This window comes from Heloderma suspectum, chromosome 3 (assembly GCF_057233095.1).
Source record: "Heloderma suspectum isolate Gila_16-S chromosome 3, 16-S_ref, whole genome shotgun sequence".
Classification (NCBI taxonomy): Eukaryota; Metazoa; Chordata; class Lepidosauria; order Squamata; family Helodermatidae; genus Heloderma; species Heloderma suspectum.
The window spans coordinates 108706426-108727023 of record NC_139460.1 but is presented as its reverse complement, the minus strand read 5'-3'; the positions used below and the strand labels follow the sequence as shown (position 1 = coordinate 108727023).

Below are 20598 nucleotides of genomic sequence, written 5' to 3'. Positions count from 1 at the left end.
CATCCTCTGCCGTCCCCTTCTCCTTTTGCCTTCAGTCTTTCCCAGCATCAGGGTCTTTTCCAGGGAGTTTTCTCTTCGCATTAGGTGGCCAAAATATTGGAGCTTCAGCTTCATTATCTGTCCTTCCAATGAGCAGTCAGGGTTGATTTCCTTTAGGATGGACTGATTTGACCTCCTTGCAGTCCAGGGGACTCGTAAGAGTCTTCTCCAGCACCACAGTTCGAAAGCATCAATTCTTCGGCGCTCAGCCTTCCTTATAGTCCAGCTCTCACAGCCATACATTACTACTGGGAAAACCATAGCTTTGATTAGACGGACCTTTGTCGGCAAGGTGATGTCTCTGCTTCTTACTATGCTGTCTAGGTTGGCCATAGCTTTCCTCCCAAGGAGCAAGCGTCTTTTAATTTCATGGCTACAGTCACCGTCTGCGGTGATCTTGGAGCCCAAGAAAGTAAAATCTGTCACTGCTTCCATTTCTTCCCCTTCTATATGCCAGGAAGTGATGGGGCCAGATGCCATGATCTGAGTTTTTTTAATGTTGAGTTTCAAACCAGCTTTTGCACTCTCCTCTTTCACCCTCAACAAGAGGCTCTTGAGATCCTCTTCGCTTTCTGCCATTAGGGTGGTATCGTCTGCATATCGGAGGTTGTTGATAATTCTCCCAGCAATCTTAATTCCGACCTCTGATTCATCCAACCCGGCATTTCTCATGATGTACTCAGCATATAAGTTAAATAAGCAGGGTGACAATATGCAGCCTTGTCGTACTCCTTTCCCAATTTTGAACCAATCGGTTGTTCCATGTCTGGTTCTGACTGTTGCTTCTTGACCCTCGTACAGGTTTCTCAGGAGACAGGTAAGGTGGTCTGGTACTCCCATCACTTTAAGAATTTGCCACAGTTTGTTGTGATCCACACAATCAAAGGCTTTAGCATAGTCAATGAAGCAGAAATAGACATTTTTCTGGAATTCTCTTGCTTTCTCCATGATGCAGCGAATGTTGGTGATTTGATCTCTAGTTCCTCTGCCTCTTCTAAACCCAGCTTGTACTTCCGGTAGTTCTCGGTTCACATACTGCTGAAGCCTAGCTTGTAGGATTTTGAGCATCACCTTGCTGGCATGTGAAATGAGCGCAATTGTGCGGTAGTTTGAACACTCTTTGGCGTTGCCCTTCTTTGGAATTGGAATGTAAACTGAACTTTTCCAGTCTTGTGGCCACTGTTGAGTGTTCCAGATTTGTTGGCATATTGAATGCAGCACTTTAACAGCATCATCTTTTAGGATTTTAAATAGCTCGGCTGGAATACTGTCATCTCCACTAGCTTTGTTGTTACTAATGCTTCCTAAGGCCCACTTGACTTCACTCTCGAGGATGTCGGGCTCAAGTTCCGTGACCGCACTATCATGGCTATCAGGGACATTCAGATCTTTCCTGTATAGTTCTTCTGTGTATTCTTGCCACCTCTTCTTAATCTCATCTGCTTCTGTTAGGTCCCTGCCTTCTTTGTCCTTTATCATGCCCGTCTTTGCACAAAACGTTCCCTTGAGATCTCCAATTTTCTTGAAGAGATCTCTAGTCTTTCCCATTCTGTTGTTTTCCTCGATTTCTTTGCATTGTTCATTTAAGAAGGCCTTCTTGTCTCTCCTTGCTATTCTCTGGAACTCTGCATTCAGTTGGGTATATCTTCCCCTTTCTCCCTTGCTTTTCGCTTCCCTTCTTTCCTCAGCTACTTGTAAAGCCTCATCAGACAGCCACTTGGCTTTCTTGCATTTCTTTTTCTTTGGGATGGATTTCGTTGCTGCCTCCTGAACAATGTTACGGACCTCCGTCCATAGTTCCTCAGGCACTCTGTCTATCAGGTCTAATCCCTGAAATCTATTCCTCACCTCCACTGTATATTCATCAGGGATATGATTTAGGTCATACCTGAACGGTTTAGTGGTTTTCCTGACGTTCTTCAATTTAAGCTGAAATTTTGCAAGAAGCAGCTCATGATCTGAGCCACAGTCAGCTCCAGGTCTTGTTTTTACTGACTGTATGGAGCTTCTCCATCTTTGGCTGCAAAGGACATAATCAATCTGATTTCGATATTGACCATCTGGTGACGTCCATGTGTAGAGTCGCCTCTTGTGCTGTTGGAAAAGAGTGTTTGCTATGATCAGCATGTTCTCTTGGCAAAACTCATTTTACCCATTTAAGCTCTGTCCAATCTGGATGGAGATAGGGCATCACTACACCAGCCTAAAATCCTGCATTTAAAACATGGTTTCTGCTTTCTGCTTCCGTTTTAAATGCAGGATCACAATGACTCTCTTTTTCACATGCTTCCTTTCCCCCTCCCCTTTCCTCCTCCTTCTCTCCCCATATCTGAGTCTTCCATTAGCTTTCATTGATCTCTGATCTCACTCCTCTTCCTCCTTTTCCTTTTCCTCTTTTCATGGAGGGGACTCAAGCAGAACACAGTGGGGTAATTTGATAGCTTATTATCTGCGATCTATTTAAAAACGGAACAAAGGGCATTTAGTGCAGGAGATGCCTTGGATGATCATGGCATCATGTAAAGAGCCCTCAAACTTCCATGAAGGAGCAATCTCAATCACAGGATAAAAACTCCATGTGAAGAAAGCCAAAGTCTGGCAAAAGTTATCCATGCTCTGGTAACTTTCCAGCTGGATTACTGAAATGCACTGTATGCAGGCCTACCTTTGAAAAAAGTTTGGAAAGTTCCATTAGTCCAAAATACAGCTGCTACGCTACTAATTTGGACTGATCATTATGATGATGTGATACCAATGCTTCATCAGGATTGATTTGCATGACATAGCTGGCTCATCGTGGGTTATTTATTAAACAACCATCACATAACCCTACTACTAATCGAGGGTAACGCAAGGTTTGTTTACCCCTTGGATAACCCACAATGGCCAGGTTCGCATGACACCGTGCAACCTCCAATCACCTCAGTTGAGGGTTGCATATTCAAAATGGTGGCCACACACACCTGGCATGAGCCAACCATATCATGTGAACCAGGTCACAATGTTAGCATTGAACTTTAAAGCTCTAAACAGCCTGGGACCAGAGTATCGGAACGTCTCCACCCTATGTACTTGCCCAGACCCTTTGGTCATCTTTGGAGACCCTCCTCTGGATGCCCCTACTGAATGAAGTTAGAGGATGGCTACAAGAGATAGGGCCTGCTCAGTTGTAGTGCCCTGTTTATGGAATGCACTCCTCACAGAGGCTCCCCTGGTTGCACGCTGTTACCTTTTCAATGCGAGGCGAAGGCATTTCTGCCAGGCATTTTAGATTTTTATTATTGGGTTTCTATTTTCCAAGCCTTTACATTTTTTTTTGTATTTGATGTTGATCTGTTTTATTGTGTGAGAACTTTTTGTTATAGGGTGGCATACAAATTTCATAAATAAATAAAAAATTTGGTCAGACTTTTGGAAAACCCAGATCCTAATTAGTCACCTAGAAACAAGCAAGGTATTGCTTAACATACAACAGTTTTCACTGTGTCAGTGGTGGCCAGATTTTCAGAGGAGTTAAGCAACCTAGGTAGATGGAATCCTAACTTGTTTGGACCCAGCTTGGGTGTTGAGGCCTGGTGTAAAGCAGAACCACTAGAGCATACTGGTTCTTGACAGGATAATTGAAACATTTGGTTGATGTTGCGTTTTAGTGATCAAAGATAGCCATTCCCACAGCCATTCCCATAAATAAAACATCTTTTCAGCAAGCGTTTCCAGATGCTGAATAAAATGGGACAGAAGCACAACTGATATGAGCAGCTGCTTTGTGTTCTAGCATATTTCTTTCAGTTGGTGCACTCTGTCTTGGAGCACCTTTTGACTTTGTCTTTGATGCAAGACATGAACAAACTCCAGAAGGCCTTTGGAAGCTTCTGGAAAGTGGTTTTGAATGCCTAGCTACTATGTGTCTGCACTTCTTACTACTCCTCTATTACAGATTCTCTATATATAATATTATACTTAATACTTATGTAGTTTCCTAAACATTTCCTAAATGTTCAAAATGCTTTTATATACCTTATCTTCTTGAAACCATTTATGTATGGGAGGCCAGTATAACATTCCTATTACAGACGGGAGAAAACAGAAAGGCCCAGGGTGGATGTAATATTTCCTGGTCTCTCATGGTTAAGAGATTGGAAGCGCCTCATGTGCTGTCTACCCCTTCTCCTATAAGATTTTCCCCTCCTTTTCCATTTCAATATTACCATTTTTTAAAAAAAAATTCTAAAATGTATTAATCACCCTATAGCTAGCTATAGTGTTCGGTGGCAATTCTCAGCAGGGGCAGGTAGGGCAGCAACCCCCTCCCCTCCTGTCCCCCTAACAAGCAGTCATTCACTCATTCAATTCAGTTTGCATGATCACTGGCCTAGCTCTGTTCTCTCCACAGAAGATGTTGCACACATCTTCCTCTTCCCCATACTGTTGTCATCTCCAGGAGTGGGGAGTGTTTACATTGCTTCGGACAGGACATCAGGACCGAACACTCTGCCTGGCTGCCATTTTTCCCAGGTTCCTGTGGGAACTTGCATACCAAAAACACAGCTTTTTTTCTTTCCTTTTGCTCAGAGGGACATTGGTTAAAGACATAACCAGCCAGTCAGGTTAGCAGGCTTCTGCTATTGAGACAAGCAGCCCGGGGCAGGGGGAAGGTGCTGTGGTTCCTTGGCTTGGCCACTGTGGGACCAATCTTAAAACAGCCCAGCTAGCACAGAGATGGACTCCCTTTGCCCTCAGGAGATGTCCCAGGCAACAGTGTTCCCTCCATGTGAGCCAAGCTGGGCATGGTTGGCTCCTGTTCATGCCAAGAGATGGAATTCTTTTTTTAGCCAACTGGGTCACAGTGGATGGACTGCTTCCTTTCTCCCTTGTCTCAAGAGGGTTAAAAGCAGCATCTGCAGAATCAGAAATGATTGCTGTGTTAAGTAGGATGTGGGCCCTGCACAGCAAACAACAACTTGTATGTTTTGTCAGCATTATCAATTTTAATTTCCTAAGGGCGCAATTCAAAGCAAGGCAGGAGAGGCACAGGGGGGATCTCCGCGCCTCTCCTGCCTTGCTATTTTTAGCTAGACAGCCGTTTTTGGCTATCTAGCAGCGGGGGGGGGGGGGGCGACTGGGAGAGGAAGCTGCCATACGACACATTGGATGTGTCGTATGTGCAGCTCTGTTCTCCCCACCCTGGAATGCCCCTTTTCAGTCACTCCACACTCCTCTTCTGAGCGTGGAGGATGGGGCTTCTCTGCATTGCCTCCGAGGCAGCACAGACGAGGGGGGCCATCAGTTTTCCGGGAACCGACATTGGAGCGCGGGCTCTGAGGTCGGTTCCCGGGAATGAGCATATCCTATGGCCCTCTAGACAGTGTCTAGTGGCCATAGGATTGCTCCCTAAATGTGATAGCAAAAGACACAAACACTTAAAGGGGTGGGGTAGTAATGGAAGACTTTCTGAACTATAAATAAAATGTACATCCATTTTGGCACTTGCTTCTATGAAATGTTTATGCACTGATATGCTTGATGTAGTTGAATGTGTTTCTAGCTTATCTTCTATCTGAGATGAACTGATTTTGCCTGGACATTATTTTTCTGTTTTTCTTACAGTCTTGAGCGTAGATGTCAGAAATAGTGTTACTGCTGACACATCATGCAGTTAGATGTGGAAGAGTTGGTCTGCCTTAGGTTCAGCTAAAGGCTTGTATGGACTCATATCTTTTTTAGAGACATGGAAACGCTATTGTTTTAGGACAACAGGAAGCTGTCTTATACTGAGTCAGCCAATGGTGTTGTGGGGAGGGAATGCAAGGGAAACTTTTTCAGACCAGGAACAATAATGTAATCTGATCGAAGGACTCTCCTTTCTTTGGTAAGTGAATGAGGTGATAACAAGGCTTTCAAGCTGTTGTTTGTGAGATTGTGCATAAAGTAAATCAAAGAATGAGGAAATTAATCAAGCAGAAGCTGGATTTCCCCCTTTTTTATGGAGTTCAAACTTTACACAAGCACTTTCAACGTTACCAATTCTTTGCAAGATTGCTTGCGTTTCTAATTAAAAGCTAAAGCTTGCATTTCTGCTGGCTGAAGATCTTTTGTTACGATTCAACGTGTTTTACCAGTTGAACCTATGCAGTCAGACATAAATACCACGGAGTTCAATGAAGCTTATTCCCAGGTAACTATGCATAGGATTGCAGTCATGCCCCATAAACTTAACTGTTGGACTTTATTAGTGGCTTGTATGTTATGGATGTCTGTGTTTTATGATAGCAGAATGATAGCTCCTTTGAGTATAATAACAGAAAAGCAGGATATAAATATAGGTATCCTGACTACGGACTCTGCTAGGGAACATAGCTGGGAGCTACCATCATCAGCTCTTTCACTTCAAAAGTTGCCATTACACCACTGGAGCGAGCCCAGTGGTCCACTAGCATATTATTGTCTCTACTGACTGGCAGCAGGTCTCTAGAGTTTCAGAGAGGAGTTTTTCTCAGCCTTACCTGGAGATGCCAGCGCTTGAACCTAGGACCTTCTGTGCCCAAAGCATGTGCCCTACCACTGAACTACGGCCCCTCCCAAATAAAATTTTCCATTTTACAGTTTTGCCCTTTCTATCCTTTACTGCATTTTTCATCCACTCTGTTGTTTTTAATGTCCCATTATTTGTTGGTTTATTTTACTTATAGACATTAAATAACCTGTTCCCTTAGAACACTGGGTAGATTTCTCCCCCACTCTCAAAATAATTTACTCCCCTTAGAAATTAAAAGTTAAGAAATGGAAAGGGAGGGGGAAAGAAAATGTGAGAGTCTAGAGAAGCAGACAGAGCCACGGGGGGAACCCCTTGGATCCATCAAAATAAATAGAGCAGAAATCTTTCTTGCTGCCCTTTGTGTTGTTATTATTAGAACAAACACGCCTGAGTGAACTAAGCCATACTACCTTCAAGCATCCATACAGAGCTCAGCTACAGTTTTTTTTTTTTTTTAAGGAGGAAAGCTGAGAGTAAAGGCTATGAATGATGGATGTATATGATCAGGAGTGAAAAGCTAGAAAATCTGCCTTCCTTTATGCTTAGGAATTGCATGTAATTATCAAGTGCTGTGCAATTAGTGGACAAGGGCCAGTGCACATGAAATAGCCACTACACGGGCTGCTGTAAATCACTCTCTGTGGTGCCTGTCTTTACATAGCAAAGTCATTTGCATATATTGGCTTATCGTGTGAACTGGGTGGTTTTCCTCCACATTACTGTTCCAGAACTGTTCTTACGTCTGCGGTAGCATGGCTGATAGTCACTTTTCATTAGAGGGAGGTTTTGACACAGAGAATGCTTTCAAACAGGTGATCCCTACATGCATGGGGAGGCAATCCACATGACAGGCCTGTACCATGTGAGTGCTACTGATCCAGGACATATTGCTGCCTGAAAACAGACCCCAAATGGTGCCCAACTGCTAGGACCAAAACTTTTAAAGTTCTTGTTGCACCATGCAGACACACCCTCATTTATCCCACACACCCCATCCCCGGACCAGCCCTGCATTTGCATCTGCACATTTGAACTGCTACTAAACATTTGAGTCCTTGGGCTCAAAGAAAGACAGGTTGCTACCGTAACTGTAGTTCTTCGAGCAGTCATCTGTGCATTCGCATGTATGAGCTCTGCGCTTGCACAAAACCTTGATTTGGGAAACTTCTATAACTGAGGAAATTTGGTGGGAACTCTTCCCCCACCATCCGAGTGTACATGTCCCTAGCAGGTTCACACTTATTCCCTCAATTCTCTGAGACTGACATTGTAGCCTTGGAACTGGAAAGAAATACCTTCGATACCAAACACTGAACTCGAGTATGACACTGAAGAGGGGATGGCAGGTGGATTGTATGAATGCACAGATGACCACTCGAAGAACTACAGTTACAGGTAGTAACCTTTCTTCTTTGTGGTTGCTGTGCATCTCACATATGGACAAGTAGCAAGCTAACTTACAAGGTTGTGGGTTATTGTCCTATTACAAAACTGAAGGACTGCAAAACTGAAAGTACAGTTAGCTCTAGCCTGAACATCCAGAAGGTCTGAAGACCACCTTATCTTGGTGAAAATACTCTAAGTGCGTAGAGTTCACTGGCTCAGCATTTGGATTTAACAGCCACCAAAAATGCCACTTTCCAAGAAAGTAGACATAGGTCATACTCACCAGCGGCTGGAAATGCTTTAAGCACTACAAAGAGGCTCCAGCCCAGTACCATGGAACAAACCTCAAAGGGGGGTGTGTGAAAAGCTGAAACAGCAGACAAATACATTCGTAATTATGTCAATTTGAGTCCTTTCATGAAGAGGGAGAGGAGAAATTGGAGTATTCGGTGCAAGGAGCACTGGGGCAGATGGAAACCTTGAAAGCAAGCAAAGATGGAAAAAGCAGTCCATTTCCTCACATACAGATGTTGTGCAGAGGGCTTACAAGCAGCATCAAAGATTTTTTTTGTATCAGTGCTGGGACCAGTTCTGTCTCAGTCATCCAATCCTCCATGCTGTCAAGCAGAGTGTCGCTAAGTCTGGGTGTTGGATTTGGCCATTCTCCCTGGTGAGAGAGGACGATGGTACCAACCACATGCCATCCTGAGCAATGGGATAAACCATGGTTGGCGGGGCCACCTAGGAGTTATGAGGATGCATTTGGAATTGTCTGTCCCAATTTTCGCCAGAACCCTGTTGATCAGTAGGAATGGGGGAGGAAAGGTAGAACAACATTCCCATCCATTTGAGAATGAAAGCGTCTCCCCATGAACTCGCACTGCGACCTGCTTGGCTGCAGAAAGTCTGGCACACGGCAATGTCCCAAGTGGTGAATAGGTCCACATGTGGCATGGCCCAGCTCTGAAACAGAGTCCTCGGGACTGATCTGTCCAACTGCTGTTTGTGGGAGTTAAGCCTGGTATGGCTAAGCTAGTCTGCCAGAACATTGTCCATGCTGGCAACAAGAACTGCGACTAGTTGAATCAGATGAGGTGAACACCACCAAAAGATCTCTAGCATTAGAACAAGGAGTGGGAGCATATCCCCTTCCTTGCTCAGGTACACAATGACAGTTATATTGTCCAAGGTGACCTGAACCAATCTGCCCACTAGGTCCTGCTCGAACTCCTGAAGGGCCTTTTTCACCACTCTGAGCTCTAGGAGGTTGATGTCTTTACTTGCCTCCGGGGCCGACCATTGTCCATGGACTGTGAGGCCCAAGCAATGAGCTCCCCGTTCTGAGAACAATGCATCCATATTTAATACTCGGGATGGCGAGGGTTGAAGGAAGGGCATGTCTTCTGATAAGTTGGCTGGCACTGTCCACCACTGTAAGGAGTCCCTGATGTCCTGTGGAACCTGCAACTTGGTCTCACAGGCACCCAGCTCAGTATTGAAGTTGCTTATGAGCCAGTTCTGTGGAGGCCTCATATTCAACCAAGCATAGCAGACCACAGATGTCATTGCAGGCATAAGGCCTAATAAACATTGGGCTTTGAGTGCTGAGATGGTGTTGCAAGAGTTTAGCTCTGCTGCCAATGACATTAGCACCTCCATTCAGTCTCAAGGGAGGAACGCCCTACCTGAGCGGGAGTCTAGCAGTGCCCCAATGAACTACCTGAGCGGGAGTCTAGCAGTGCCCCAATGAACTACAGAACTTGTGTAGGCTGCAGGTGAGATTTTTCGAGATTGAGGCATAGGCTCTGAGGGGGACTGCAGGTAGGGATGGGCTGATTCCCTGCCTGTCGTTGCGGCCGGGAATCCGCCCTTGGGGGAAGGTGAGCCATTCCTCCCCCCAGAATCCTCTTTGGCCGGCTCTACTCCGTGGCAATTCTGCAGAGCCACCAGCCGGCTCCAAAGTGCCAACGATATGGCTGCCATTGCCGTATCGCTGGCTGAGGGGTATTGACTGTGGATGCAAATGGCGTCCAGGACGCCATTTGCGGCCGTAAAGATCTTAGTTTAAGCTAAATGCGGCCATTTACGGCTGCATTTACTTTAAGACCTTACCCATTTGCATCCGCAGTCAATACCCCTCAGCCAGCAATACGGCATGGGGGCCATATCGCTGGTGCTCCGGAGCCAGAGGATCTGGCCAAAGAGGATTCCGCAGGGAAGTGGAGGTAAGTGTTCTGTTCTGCCACGGACTCCGGGGGGGCGGATCCTTTAGAATTTGGTCTCATTGGGGTCCGTGGCAGAATTCTCCTCCATCCCTAACTGCAGGTCACCTCTGTCTACCAAAGAAGATGGTTCTGTGTTGACACCACCAGTAGTTAATCATCAGTGTATGGGTACACCTCAACACCTTGCATTTGAAGATGGAAACAGACCACTGCCATGCACTTGGTGAATACTCTCAGCATGGTGGTGAAGCTGAAGGGTAGTACCCAATAGTAAAGGTGTCAGAACCAATAGCACATCAGAGGTAACCCCATGTGATTCCTCTATGACAATGTGTAAATACGCATCCTTGAGGTTGATAGAGGCAAACCAATCTCCCCGAATGAGAAAAGGAAGGATAATATCCAGAGAAACCATGTGGAAATTCCTGGGTGAAATGTACAGGTTTAATTCTCAGAGGTCCAGGATTGGCCGGAGCCCTCCATCCTTCTTTGGTACTGTAACAGAACCCAGGCACGATGGCTCCCTTCCTGAGAACTGTGTCAACCTCTTGATGGAGAACAGGCGATGGAGCTGTGACTTTCACAGTACCAAGTGGAGGGAGGGCATCAAAGTTGATCCTGTAGCCTCTCCATATGATGGAAAGAACCGAGAAGTCCGATGTGACATTGTGCCAAGCCTTATGATAAGAAGACGGAAGAGTTCCGAAGATGGAAAGGTGAGCAGAGGGATGACAAAGAAAGGAGTTCGAGTCAAAGGCACCACTTATTTCTGTTGTCAAGTTTGCGGTGGTAACTATGAAACTTGGAAGTCAGGAAAGACTTTCCCAATGCCACTGGCTGACAACACTGCTGCTGTGATGGAGCCAGTTGGGCTGGTATCTGGCAGTACAGCCTTGGAACCAGCGTCATTGTCAGGGTCACTGCTGGGGCATGAACCCCATGTGACATGCCATGGTATGGGCCTTGTGTCTAATGCATCGTTAGTCTTTGCATTAAACAGGCCCTGACCATCGAAGGGCACATCTTCGATGCATGCTCTAGTTTCCTGGGGAAGGTCAGCTGACTTCAACCAGGCGTGATTACGCAAGGCGATGGAACCAACAAGGACTTTTGATTCGCAATTGACTTGATGGTGAGACATGTTTATTTGTTGTCTTGATGATTTCATCACCTTGGATTGAAAGAGGTGGCCCAGTTCCTTGTCATCCAGAAAATGCTCCAAGAGGCAGTTAACCTTGTTGCACAGAAGCAGCTGGTACCCCAACATAGTTGCCTGATGATTCAAAATCTTTAGGCCCATCACTATGGAGGAACATAATCCCCTCTCAAGTAGATCAAGACATCTACCTTCCTTATCAGTTGGAGAAGAGTGTGCCCTCCGCGATTTCCCTTGCACTGCCTCAACAACCATCAAATTTGGAGCAGGATGTTTAAACAGGTATTCAGCATTAGCTTCTTGGACCCGATACATTCCTTCCAATTGCTTAGACATTGGTGGCATACTGGAGGGAGCTTTCCAAGATTGTTTAATAGTCTCTTCCAGTGCCAGAAAGAGTGGTATGCCACAGGCCAGGATAGTTCCGCATTCACTACATCGAAAACTGGATTCTGTACTGTGGAGGTCACTTGCTGGGTTTCCAAGCTCAGGGACTGTGCCATTCTCAAAACCTGATTAGAAAATTGTAGGGGTGGACGAAAGTCACTTACCTGTCGTCGAAGGCCGTTCACGGTGGGGGGGAGGCGCTTCGCTGGTCCCCCCGCGAAGTTCAGGCCGGGGGGGGAGGCTTCCCGCCTCGCCCGGCCGAAATTCAGGCCAGGGGGGAGGCTTCCCGCCTCGCCCGGCCGAAATTCAGGCCGGGGAGGAGGCGCCTCGCCTCGCCCGGCCGCGAACGCGAAAGTAAAAAAAAAAAAAAAAAACGCCCCCTGATAGGCTACGTGACGATTCATGTAGCCTATCACGGCTAGATCTGCAAAGTCAGCCGTGATAGGCTACATGAATCGTCACGTAGCCTATCACGGGTGACTTAAAAAAAAAAAAAAAAGCACGTACGCGAATGGCGGCCCCCATAGGGAGCCGCCATTCGCGTTCCTTATTTAGTCGCTGTAGTCTACGTAAATGTTTACGTAGACTACGGCGAAAATAAGGGCAACGCAAATAGCGTTGCCCTTATTTTCGCTGTAGTCTACGTAAACATTTACGTAGACTACAGCGACCAAATAAGGAACGGGAATGGCGGCTCCCTATGGGGGCCGCCATTATCCGTACACTCTTTTTTTTTTAAAGTCACCCGTGATAGGCTACGTGACGATTCACGTAGCCTATCACGGCTGACTTTGCAAATCTAGCCGTGATAGGCTACGTGAATCGTCACGTAGCCTATCAGGGGGCGTTTTTTTTTTTTTTCCTTTCATTGCAATGGCGGTGGCGGCAGCCGGTCGAAAGACCGGCTGCCGCTCCCGCCTCGCTCGAACACCCACCGAACCGCCGGCCGGACCAGCCACCGGGAGGGACATTTGGTGAAGGTGAGTCCCGTCCCAGGGGGGGTGCGGGGGGCGCAGGGGTGCGGAGGATTTCTCCCTGAAACTTGTTCGGGGGGCTGAACACGTTGGCGCTCAGCCCCCCGAAGTTTCGGGGATAAATTCTCCGCCATCCCTAGAAAATTGTCCAAGGTCCTCTGACAAGATAGCGCCATTCAACCCAACAACAGCATCAGGTGAAGAAATGGACAAAGGACAGGAAGACTGAGACCTGATGTCAGATTGACAGCCTTCCATACCAGAGAGTGGGGATTCTCTCAGAACCTGGAGTACAGCTTGTTTATCAACTTCCTTGTGAGGAAGTGATGAAATGTCACCAGTAATCTGTGGTAGGGGCTGTAGTGAGGCTGGCAGTTGTTCAGGAAGTGGGACAGCCAGGGGTTGAGTTGCTTGCTGCTGCTGTGGAGCAGGAGGTGCACTGTGTGTGTGTGGGGGGGTGCACACAAAACATAGATGAGTAAAGACAGAAAACTGTGATAGAAAGAGGAAAGAATAAAATCTCCGCTTTTGAAACGCTTTCAGAATGAACTGAACTCAGGAGACATTCCCTCATGAGGCTACTGAAATGACACTTGAAAGAGAACCAAGGGAATAAGCGTGAACCCACTAGGGACATGTGCAGTGGGACAATAAGGGAAGGGCTCCCACCAAAATTCTTATTATAGAAGTTTCCTGGATCGAGGCTCTACGCAGGTGCAGAGCCCATGTGTGTGCTGCACAGAGACCATGAAGAAGAAGCTTCCTCCTCCTCCTGTGTCCTGTACATCCAGTGACAGAAGCTGATGGGTGTTGAAGGGAAGATGGATAGATGTCAGAAACTTAGTCAATACCAATCACGACTGATCCAGCTTTGCAGGAATAAGCAGCAACCTGCTCCAGGTGGGACCACGGAGGAGACTGATGAAGGCAGGAATTAAGATGTATGACAAGTTCATTCCACCAATGTTTTATGCAGATTTACCAAATTCACAGCTCCCAAGGCAATAAATGAGCTGAGACAGAGTTGTATACTGAAATCTACACTTTTTTGAGCTTGGCGATGCAGTTCATTGGTGGAAATGTGCACAAAAAACTCTCAAACTTATATGGAAATAGGATAGAACAAGCTTAAACCTAAAATCTGACAATCCCAGCAAGAACATGATTTTCAGAACTGTCCTTCTCTAGGCAGGAATTGTTTCAAGCACTGGCCCTAGTTATGTGTTGTGGGATACCAGTTGGACTCTGCTTCAGGGAACAGAATGTCTTGGGCTAGTACTGTTGCTGACATTTACCAGTAATTTTTCAGATTTTAGAAAGTATCTTAGAAATGTATGATAACGGTGCCATGCATTAGGAGTAGGTGCTCTGACCACTAATCTGCCACCACTGAAAAGGGGTGAAATCAAGTAGGTCATTTATTGAAGATACTTCGTGGGCTCAAGCTGTACCAGTAAATGTCAGAGATGTTCATGTCACAAAACTTGTTGTTGGCATTTACTCCAATGCCAACATAAACGTTGTCCTGTACCCATAATGAAAATTTACTTTGCATACCGGTAAATGTCAGAAATGTGTAAAGAAACATTTTTGGTTTACAAACCAGCCACAGTAAATGGCATGCTTTGTTGGGGAAATGATGGAGATGAGAATTAATTTATCCGTTAATATAAGAATGTCATTATATTTTCTGGTGGCTTTCTAAATAAAACCCCAAATACTGGCAGTTGTCAGAGATCAGTGACCCTTTGACCTTGGGTTGGATCTAGATTTAAGCTGGATCAACTGCACTGGCAGAAGTAGCCTTCTTTGCTCCCTCCTTCCTGCTGTCTTTGAGAAATCATGGAGGACAGGGGAAGTGCCAGATGACTGGAGGGCTAATGTTGTCCCTATCTTCAAAAGGTAAAAAGGAGGAACCTGGGAACTACAGACCACTCAGTCTGACCTCAATCCCTGGGAAAATTCTGGAGCAGATGATAAAGCAATCCATCTGGAAGCACCTTGAAAACAATGCCGTGATTACTCAAAGCCAACGTGAATTTGTCAAAAACAAGTCCTGCCAGACTAATCTGATCTCATTTTTTGATCAAGTAACCTCCCTAGTAGACCGTGGGAATGCTGTAGACATCATATACCTTGACTTCAGCAAAGCTTTCGACGAAGTGCCCCATGATATCCTGATGAGCAAACTAGCTCAAAGTGGGCTAGATGAAACAACGATCCGGTGGATCCACATTTGGCTACAGAACTGAACTCAAAGAGTGCTTATCAATGGGATCTTCTCAAACTGGGGAGAAGTAACGAGTGGGGTACCGCAGGGCTCAGTCCTAGGCCCAGTGCTCTTCAACATTTTTATTAAGGACTTGGAGGAGGAGGTGCAGGGAATGCTGATCAAATTTGCAGATGACACAAAATTGGGTGGGATAACTAATACTTTGGAAGACAGAAACAAAATTCAAAGTGATCTGGATAGACTGGTGCACTGGGCAGAAAACAACAATGACATTTAATAGGGATAAATGCCAAGTTCTGCACCTAAGAAAAAGAAACCAAATGCACAGTTACAAGATGGGGGATACGTGGCTCAACAACACTACAAGCGAGAAGGATCTTGGAATTGTTGTAGATCACAAGTGGAATATGAGCCAACAATGTAATGTGGCTGCAAAAAAAGCCAATGCTCTTTTGGGCTGCATTCATAGAAGCATAGCTTCCAAATCCCAGGAAGTACTAGTTCCCCTCTACTCAGCACTGGTTAGGCCTCATCTGGAGTACTGTGTGCAGTTCTGGGCACCACACTTTAAGAAGGATGCAGACAAACTGCAGAGGGTTCAGAGGAAGGCAGCAAAGATGATCAGGGGACTGGAAAGAAAGCCCTATGAAGAGAGACTGAAAGAAATGGGCATGTTTCGCCTTGAGAAGACTGAGGGGAGATACAATAGCGCTCCTCAAGTACTTGGAAGGTTGTCACAGAGAGGAAGGCCAGGATCTCTTCTCCATCATCCCAGAGTGCAGGACACGGAATAATGGGCTCAAGTGACAGGAAGCCAGATTCTGGCTGAACATCAGGAAAAATCTCCTGTTAGAGCAATATGACAATGGAACCAATTACCTCGGGAGGTGGTGGGCTCTCCCACACTGGAGGCATTCAAGATGAGGCTGGACAGCCCTCTGTCAGGGATGCTCTGACTTGGATTCCTGCATTGATCAGGGGATTGGACTCAATGGCCTTGTAGGCCCCTTCCAACCCTACTATTCTATGATTCTATGAGTAGCCACTCCAGGCCCCAGAAAATGTTACACAAAATCAAAAGGGCCTGCTGAATGGGGTGAGTGGGCAAGGGGCCAGGGATCTCCCAAAAATTGGGTGCAAGGACTTTCTGTGAGTCTTCCTCTTGCAGAAGGTAGACCCTAGATCCAATCCATTAACAATAACAATATATAGATTACCTTATCAGGGGGCAAAGCTATTCTGTCTTGTTTCTGTATCCATTTTATTCATGGTTTACTCAAAATGTTTCAGTGAGTATATTTCAGATCCATATCACATTTGTTAGTTTATTCATTCACAGTAGGAGTGGAGATTATTCAGAATGTTTGACAGATTCATGAAACCCTACATTTTAGAAGCTTATGAATTTGAGTTGCAGCTAGAAACTATTCTTTATTTTTCCAAGTTATGTATTTTGATAGTTTTTATTAGTAGGTTGCAACCTATATTGATCTTTGAACTGATGTTTTTTTATTTATTTAATGCATTTAAATATGACACTTCTGTGTTTCATTATGAGAGTGAATGTCCTTTTCTCTTGGATTCCACAGCTGTCTCAAACCTGGATGCAGAAAGTAAACTGAGTGTGTACTATCGTGCTCCTTGGCATCAGCAAAGAAATATTTTCCTTCCTTCCACCAGACCAGCTTGTGTAGAAGAGCTGCATCGCCATGCAAAGCAGAATTTGCGAGCCTTGAGGAGAGGTAATCTTTTCTTTGTAATGAATGAAATAGTAGCCCACAGAAGATTGTGCTCCTTCAGAAATGACACTTTTAAGCTCTCAACTGATTCTTCTTCCTTTGATGAGTTCTTTTTTGCTTGCTGGGTAATGAGTCTGACAAAGGGCCAAAGTACGCATGATTGAGTTTGTCTCTGACGTGGGTGGGTGGGGTGTTCTACAAGATGCTGTGTAGGCTGCAAACTACAGCAGAAGGTTTGGGGGGCAGTTCTTAAGTTTTTCTTCTCATGCCATCTTTCAACTAATATTCACCCCAAAAGCTGTTTTTTGCCACTTAAGGGGCAAAACCTTTCCTGCACTAAAAATGGTGGGCATGGTCTTTCTAACAGTAAAAACACTATGAACAAGCAATTGTAAGGGGCAGCGCAACATTGCGCAGGCGAGGGCATTTAAAAAAAACACTGAAGTGCCTTGAAATTTATTTGTTAGGTTTATATAGTACCTAGTAGTCTTCCAGGAGCTTTGATTGACTTGGGGTGGGGAACCCTCATTGCTTCCAACTGACAATTTGGAATACGATACAGGATTCCTCTGAAGTAAATGAAGATAAGCTCAGTTGAAGATGAACTTACCTGGCCCTGAAGAAAAATGGTTTTGATTCAATTTGATAGGCATAATGTAACGATTCTATTATTGAATTCTTAAAACTGTAGGCTTCCTTTGCGTGTAATCATTTTATGTAAATTATCTACTCATTTCCTAGCAATTTAGATAATAACTGATCATAATCACCAAGTAGTATAAATGCTATAAATAATACACTAAATAATTCCTTGGCACATCTTAGCAGCAAATTGTGGATGAAGTCAGTCTTAATAGCACAGCAAATAGCCATAAAGGGAAATACAACCAATCACATTAAAATTAGAGTAGTGTGTCTGTGATTGCTCTGCATCACAGCTGTTTTAGATATGAGTAGTCTTCTTCTGCCATCTTGTGGTAGACAACTATTTCAAGCAAACAGTGAAGAAGCAAAAACTTAACGAGGCCAAATAGTTAATCTGTTCATGGCTAGGGATGTTGGAGAAATCCGTTTGGGGGGTGGAGTTCAATGGGTTTTGTTAAGCTCAGCCCCCTGCTTTGTTTTGGTTCCTGATGTGGTACCTGACCTGATCTACAGCAAGTCGGGCCAGTTGGTGGATTTTCCAGGAATCTTGCACAAATTTCTGAGCAATTTGTGCAAATTATGGCCAAATTTACACAAATTGCTCAGAAATTTACACAAATTGCAGAACCTTCCCCCCAAAATGCACAAAAAAGTTTCCAGAGTTCAGGGAATAGACTGCAACTCGGCTTGCAGATGCAAAGCGAGTCATACATGCCATACACATGGTACTCCATCGAGCCAAAAAAGGACCAGATTCCCCAGCAACAGACATCTTTATTCCTGACAGCCTGTGGCTTAAATTATTTGATATCACCTATATCAACTATGATGCTGCACCATCATTTTGAGCAATTTGGAGCAAAACAAAACCACATCTTTTCCTTCTTCCCTTCCATGTATTGCTTGATTTCCAAAGCAGTTTCCTGTCTCTTGAGAATCAGAGTTACATTGTATTGTCTTCATTCACAACTTGGTGGCTGCTGAATTTAGGAGAAACAAAAGAAAGCAGAATTTATCTTGTTCTTCAGTGTTCAACATTTTACCAGTGGTACAAATTAGTTCTTTCTTGGAGTCCAGTATTCAGCAAGGGTGGAGGAGAAATAGGCATGGGGAAAGTATTATATCATTTAGATTGCCACCTTTCAAAAGGAAAAGAAAATCCAACACATTTTCAGAGTATATTGAGATGCTGTATTAGTATAGCAGCTTAGAGATTGGGCTTTAAATCAAGGATTCTGAACTTCTGCCATGAATTTCCTAGGTGCCCTTAGGCCATCCTTCTCCAACCCGGTGCCTTCCAGTTGTTTTGGACTACAACTCCCAGCACTCCTAAGCATTCACCATGCTGGCTGGAGCTCATGGGTGTCCAGTCCAAAACATCCGGAGGGCACCAGGGTGGGGAAGGCTGCCTTAAGTAAACCATCCTCTTACATCCTCAATGCCCAACCTACCTGCAATATGGAGATAATTCTGACATACTTTATGGATGGTTATAAGGATGAAGATGCCATCAAAACTGGTCTTATATGATGCTTATTTCATACCAAGAAGATGCTCAAGATCACAACTATGTACATATTTACTATGAGCTGCTTCTGGATTGAGGTTTAAGGCTTTTTATGTCTGGGGATTATTTGTAAATAATACACATCAGTACAAACAATGTTATTCTTGTTTTTGCCAAACAGAACAACAAAACCAGGGTGATAACAGAGAACAGAAAGTCCTGAGCCAAATCTCTGTGGTGGCTCCCCCATTTCCCTCTTTTCCTGTGACTTACAGTCAGAAGAACAAAGAGACAAAGGACCGTCACTTGCTAAAAGTAAGTTCTTCCTTTTTTCCTAAATATATTTCTGATCTGCTATTGTGATAAGGGTTGCCATCTCCTGTCCAAACACAGCATCTTTGCTTTGAATTATCATGTAGCGGTGAGAGATTTGTCAGATAATGCCAGGAGAAACAGTACCGGCCAAACCGCTATTGTGCTGCTGTTAAAGGCATAGAGATACTCTTAAAAGCCAAGCCCAATTATCAGTTGGTTACAATAATGAATGACAATTATGCTTATTATTATCAAATGTCCTTGCCATAATGTTTGGTAACCACCCCATGGATTCTTATGTTTATGATATTCTTTATCCTGAGCTCTTATAAGTTCTAAAATTAAACACAGGTTCATTTCCAGCATATGTGTAGTGGTTTGTATGTGGTGGCTCCATAGGGAGATAAACATTCATCCTTGATATTACTCATCTACAAAGCTACGGCTTTTAAGAGCTTGAAATTGGGTAGCCTTGTTGATCAATTAAAGTGGAGGTGTTATACTCTTGCCTGCAGATAGGTTTCTTTTACGAAATGACAGTAAAATTAATTGTTGCAGACCTAATTACGGTTAGATCTCTATCTTATATTAAATTATCAGGTTATACAGAAGCATGCTCGGACAAAGAAGCCATCCAGAAGCTCCCTTTAAAATACAATAACCGGTATTTAGGTCTAGGCAATTAAGGCTGCAATCGTATAGACACTTTCTATACGAATTCAGTGGGGCTTACATCTGAGTAGACTTGCCTAGGATTGCACTGTTAGACAGGTGTGGGTAACCAATGTGGTTTTCATATTTCTATTAGTTTTCAATCACTTTTGAACATTTACTTTGGAACAGATTGATAGAAGCTAATCAGAAAATAAAATGCAGCAATTAGGAAACATATTTGTATGTTATATATTTACATGGAAATATCTGGCTGCAGCTCCTGAACTACTACAGATTTTCAGTTAACTTGGCTGAAGAGCCAGTGTGGTGTAGTGGCGAGAGTGCTGGACTGGGAGTCGGGAGATCCGGGTTCTAGTCCCCACTCCGCCATGGAAGCTCACTGGGTGACTTTGGGCCAGTCACAGACTCTCAGCCCAACCCACCTCACAGGGGTGTTGCTGTGAGGATAAAATGGAGGAGGAGGATTATGTATGCCGCCTTGGGTTCCTTAAAGAAGGAAAAAAAGTGGGATATAAATGTAAGAAATAAACAAACACGACACATATCACTACCCAGATCCAAGCTGGTGTGAATGGGAATGTCAGTGCATCAGTAAATATTCTGCAAAAAGGGCTCTGGAAGCTTTGGCACTTGTTTGTGGAAGTCCATCAACTAGACCCAAAATCCAAATCTAGATTTGGGCTTTGGCATTGGTAGGAAAAGGAGCCAATTTTGCAGGTTACTTTTCTTATATTATCGTTTCTTACAGTGGCCGGTTCACACAATTGCCCTAAAACAGCCCA

At 44.5% G+C, this 20598-nt stretch overlaps 1 protein-coding gene across 1 annotated transcript in view; it reads left to right on the top strand.

Moving 5' to 3' along the window:
* The window catches only part of NHS (NHS actin remodeling regulator), a 327745-nt gene that overhangs the window by 285841 nt on the left and 21306 nt on the right, over positions 1-20598 (top strand). The window contains exons 2-3 of the mRNA XM_084844083.1: positions 16525-16677; positions 19008-19141. Coding sequence (XP_084700209.1) covers positions 16525-16677; positions 19008-19141 — 287 coding nt within the window. The remainder of the gene's footprint in view (positions 1-16524; positions 16678-19007; positions 19142-20598) is intronic.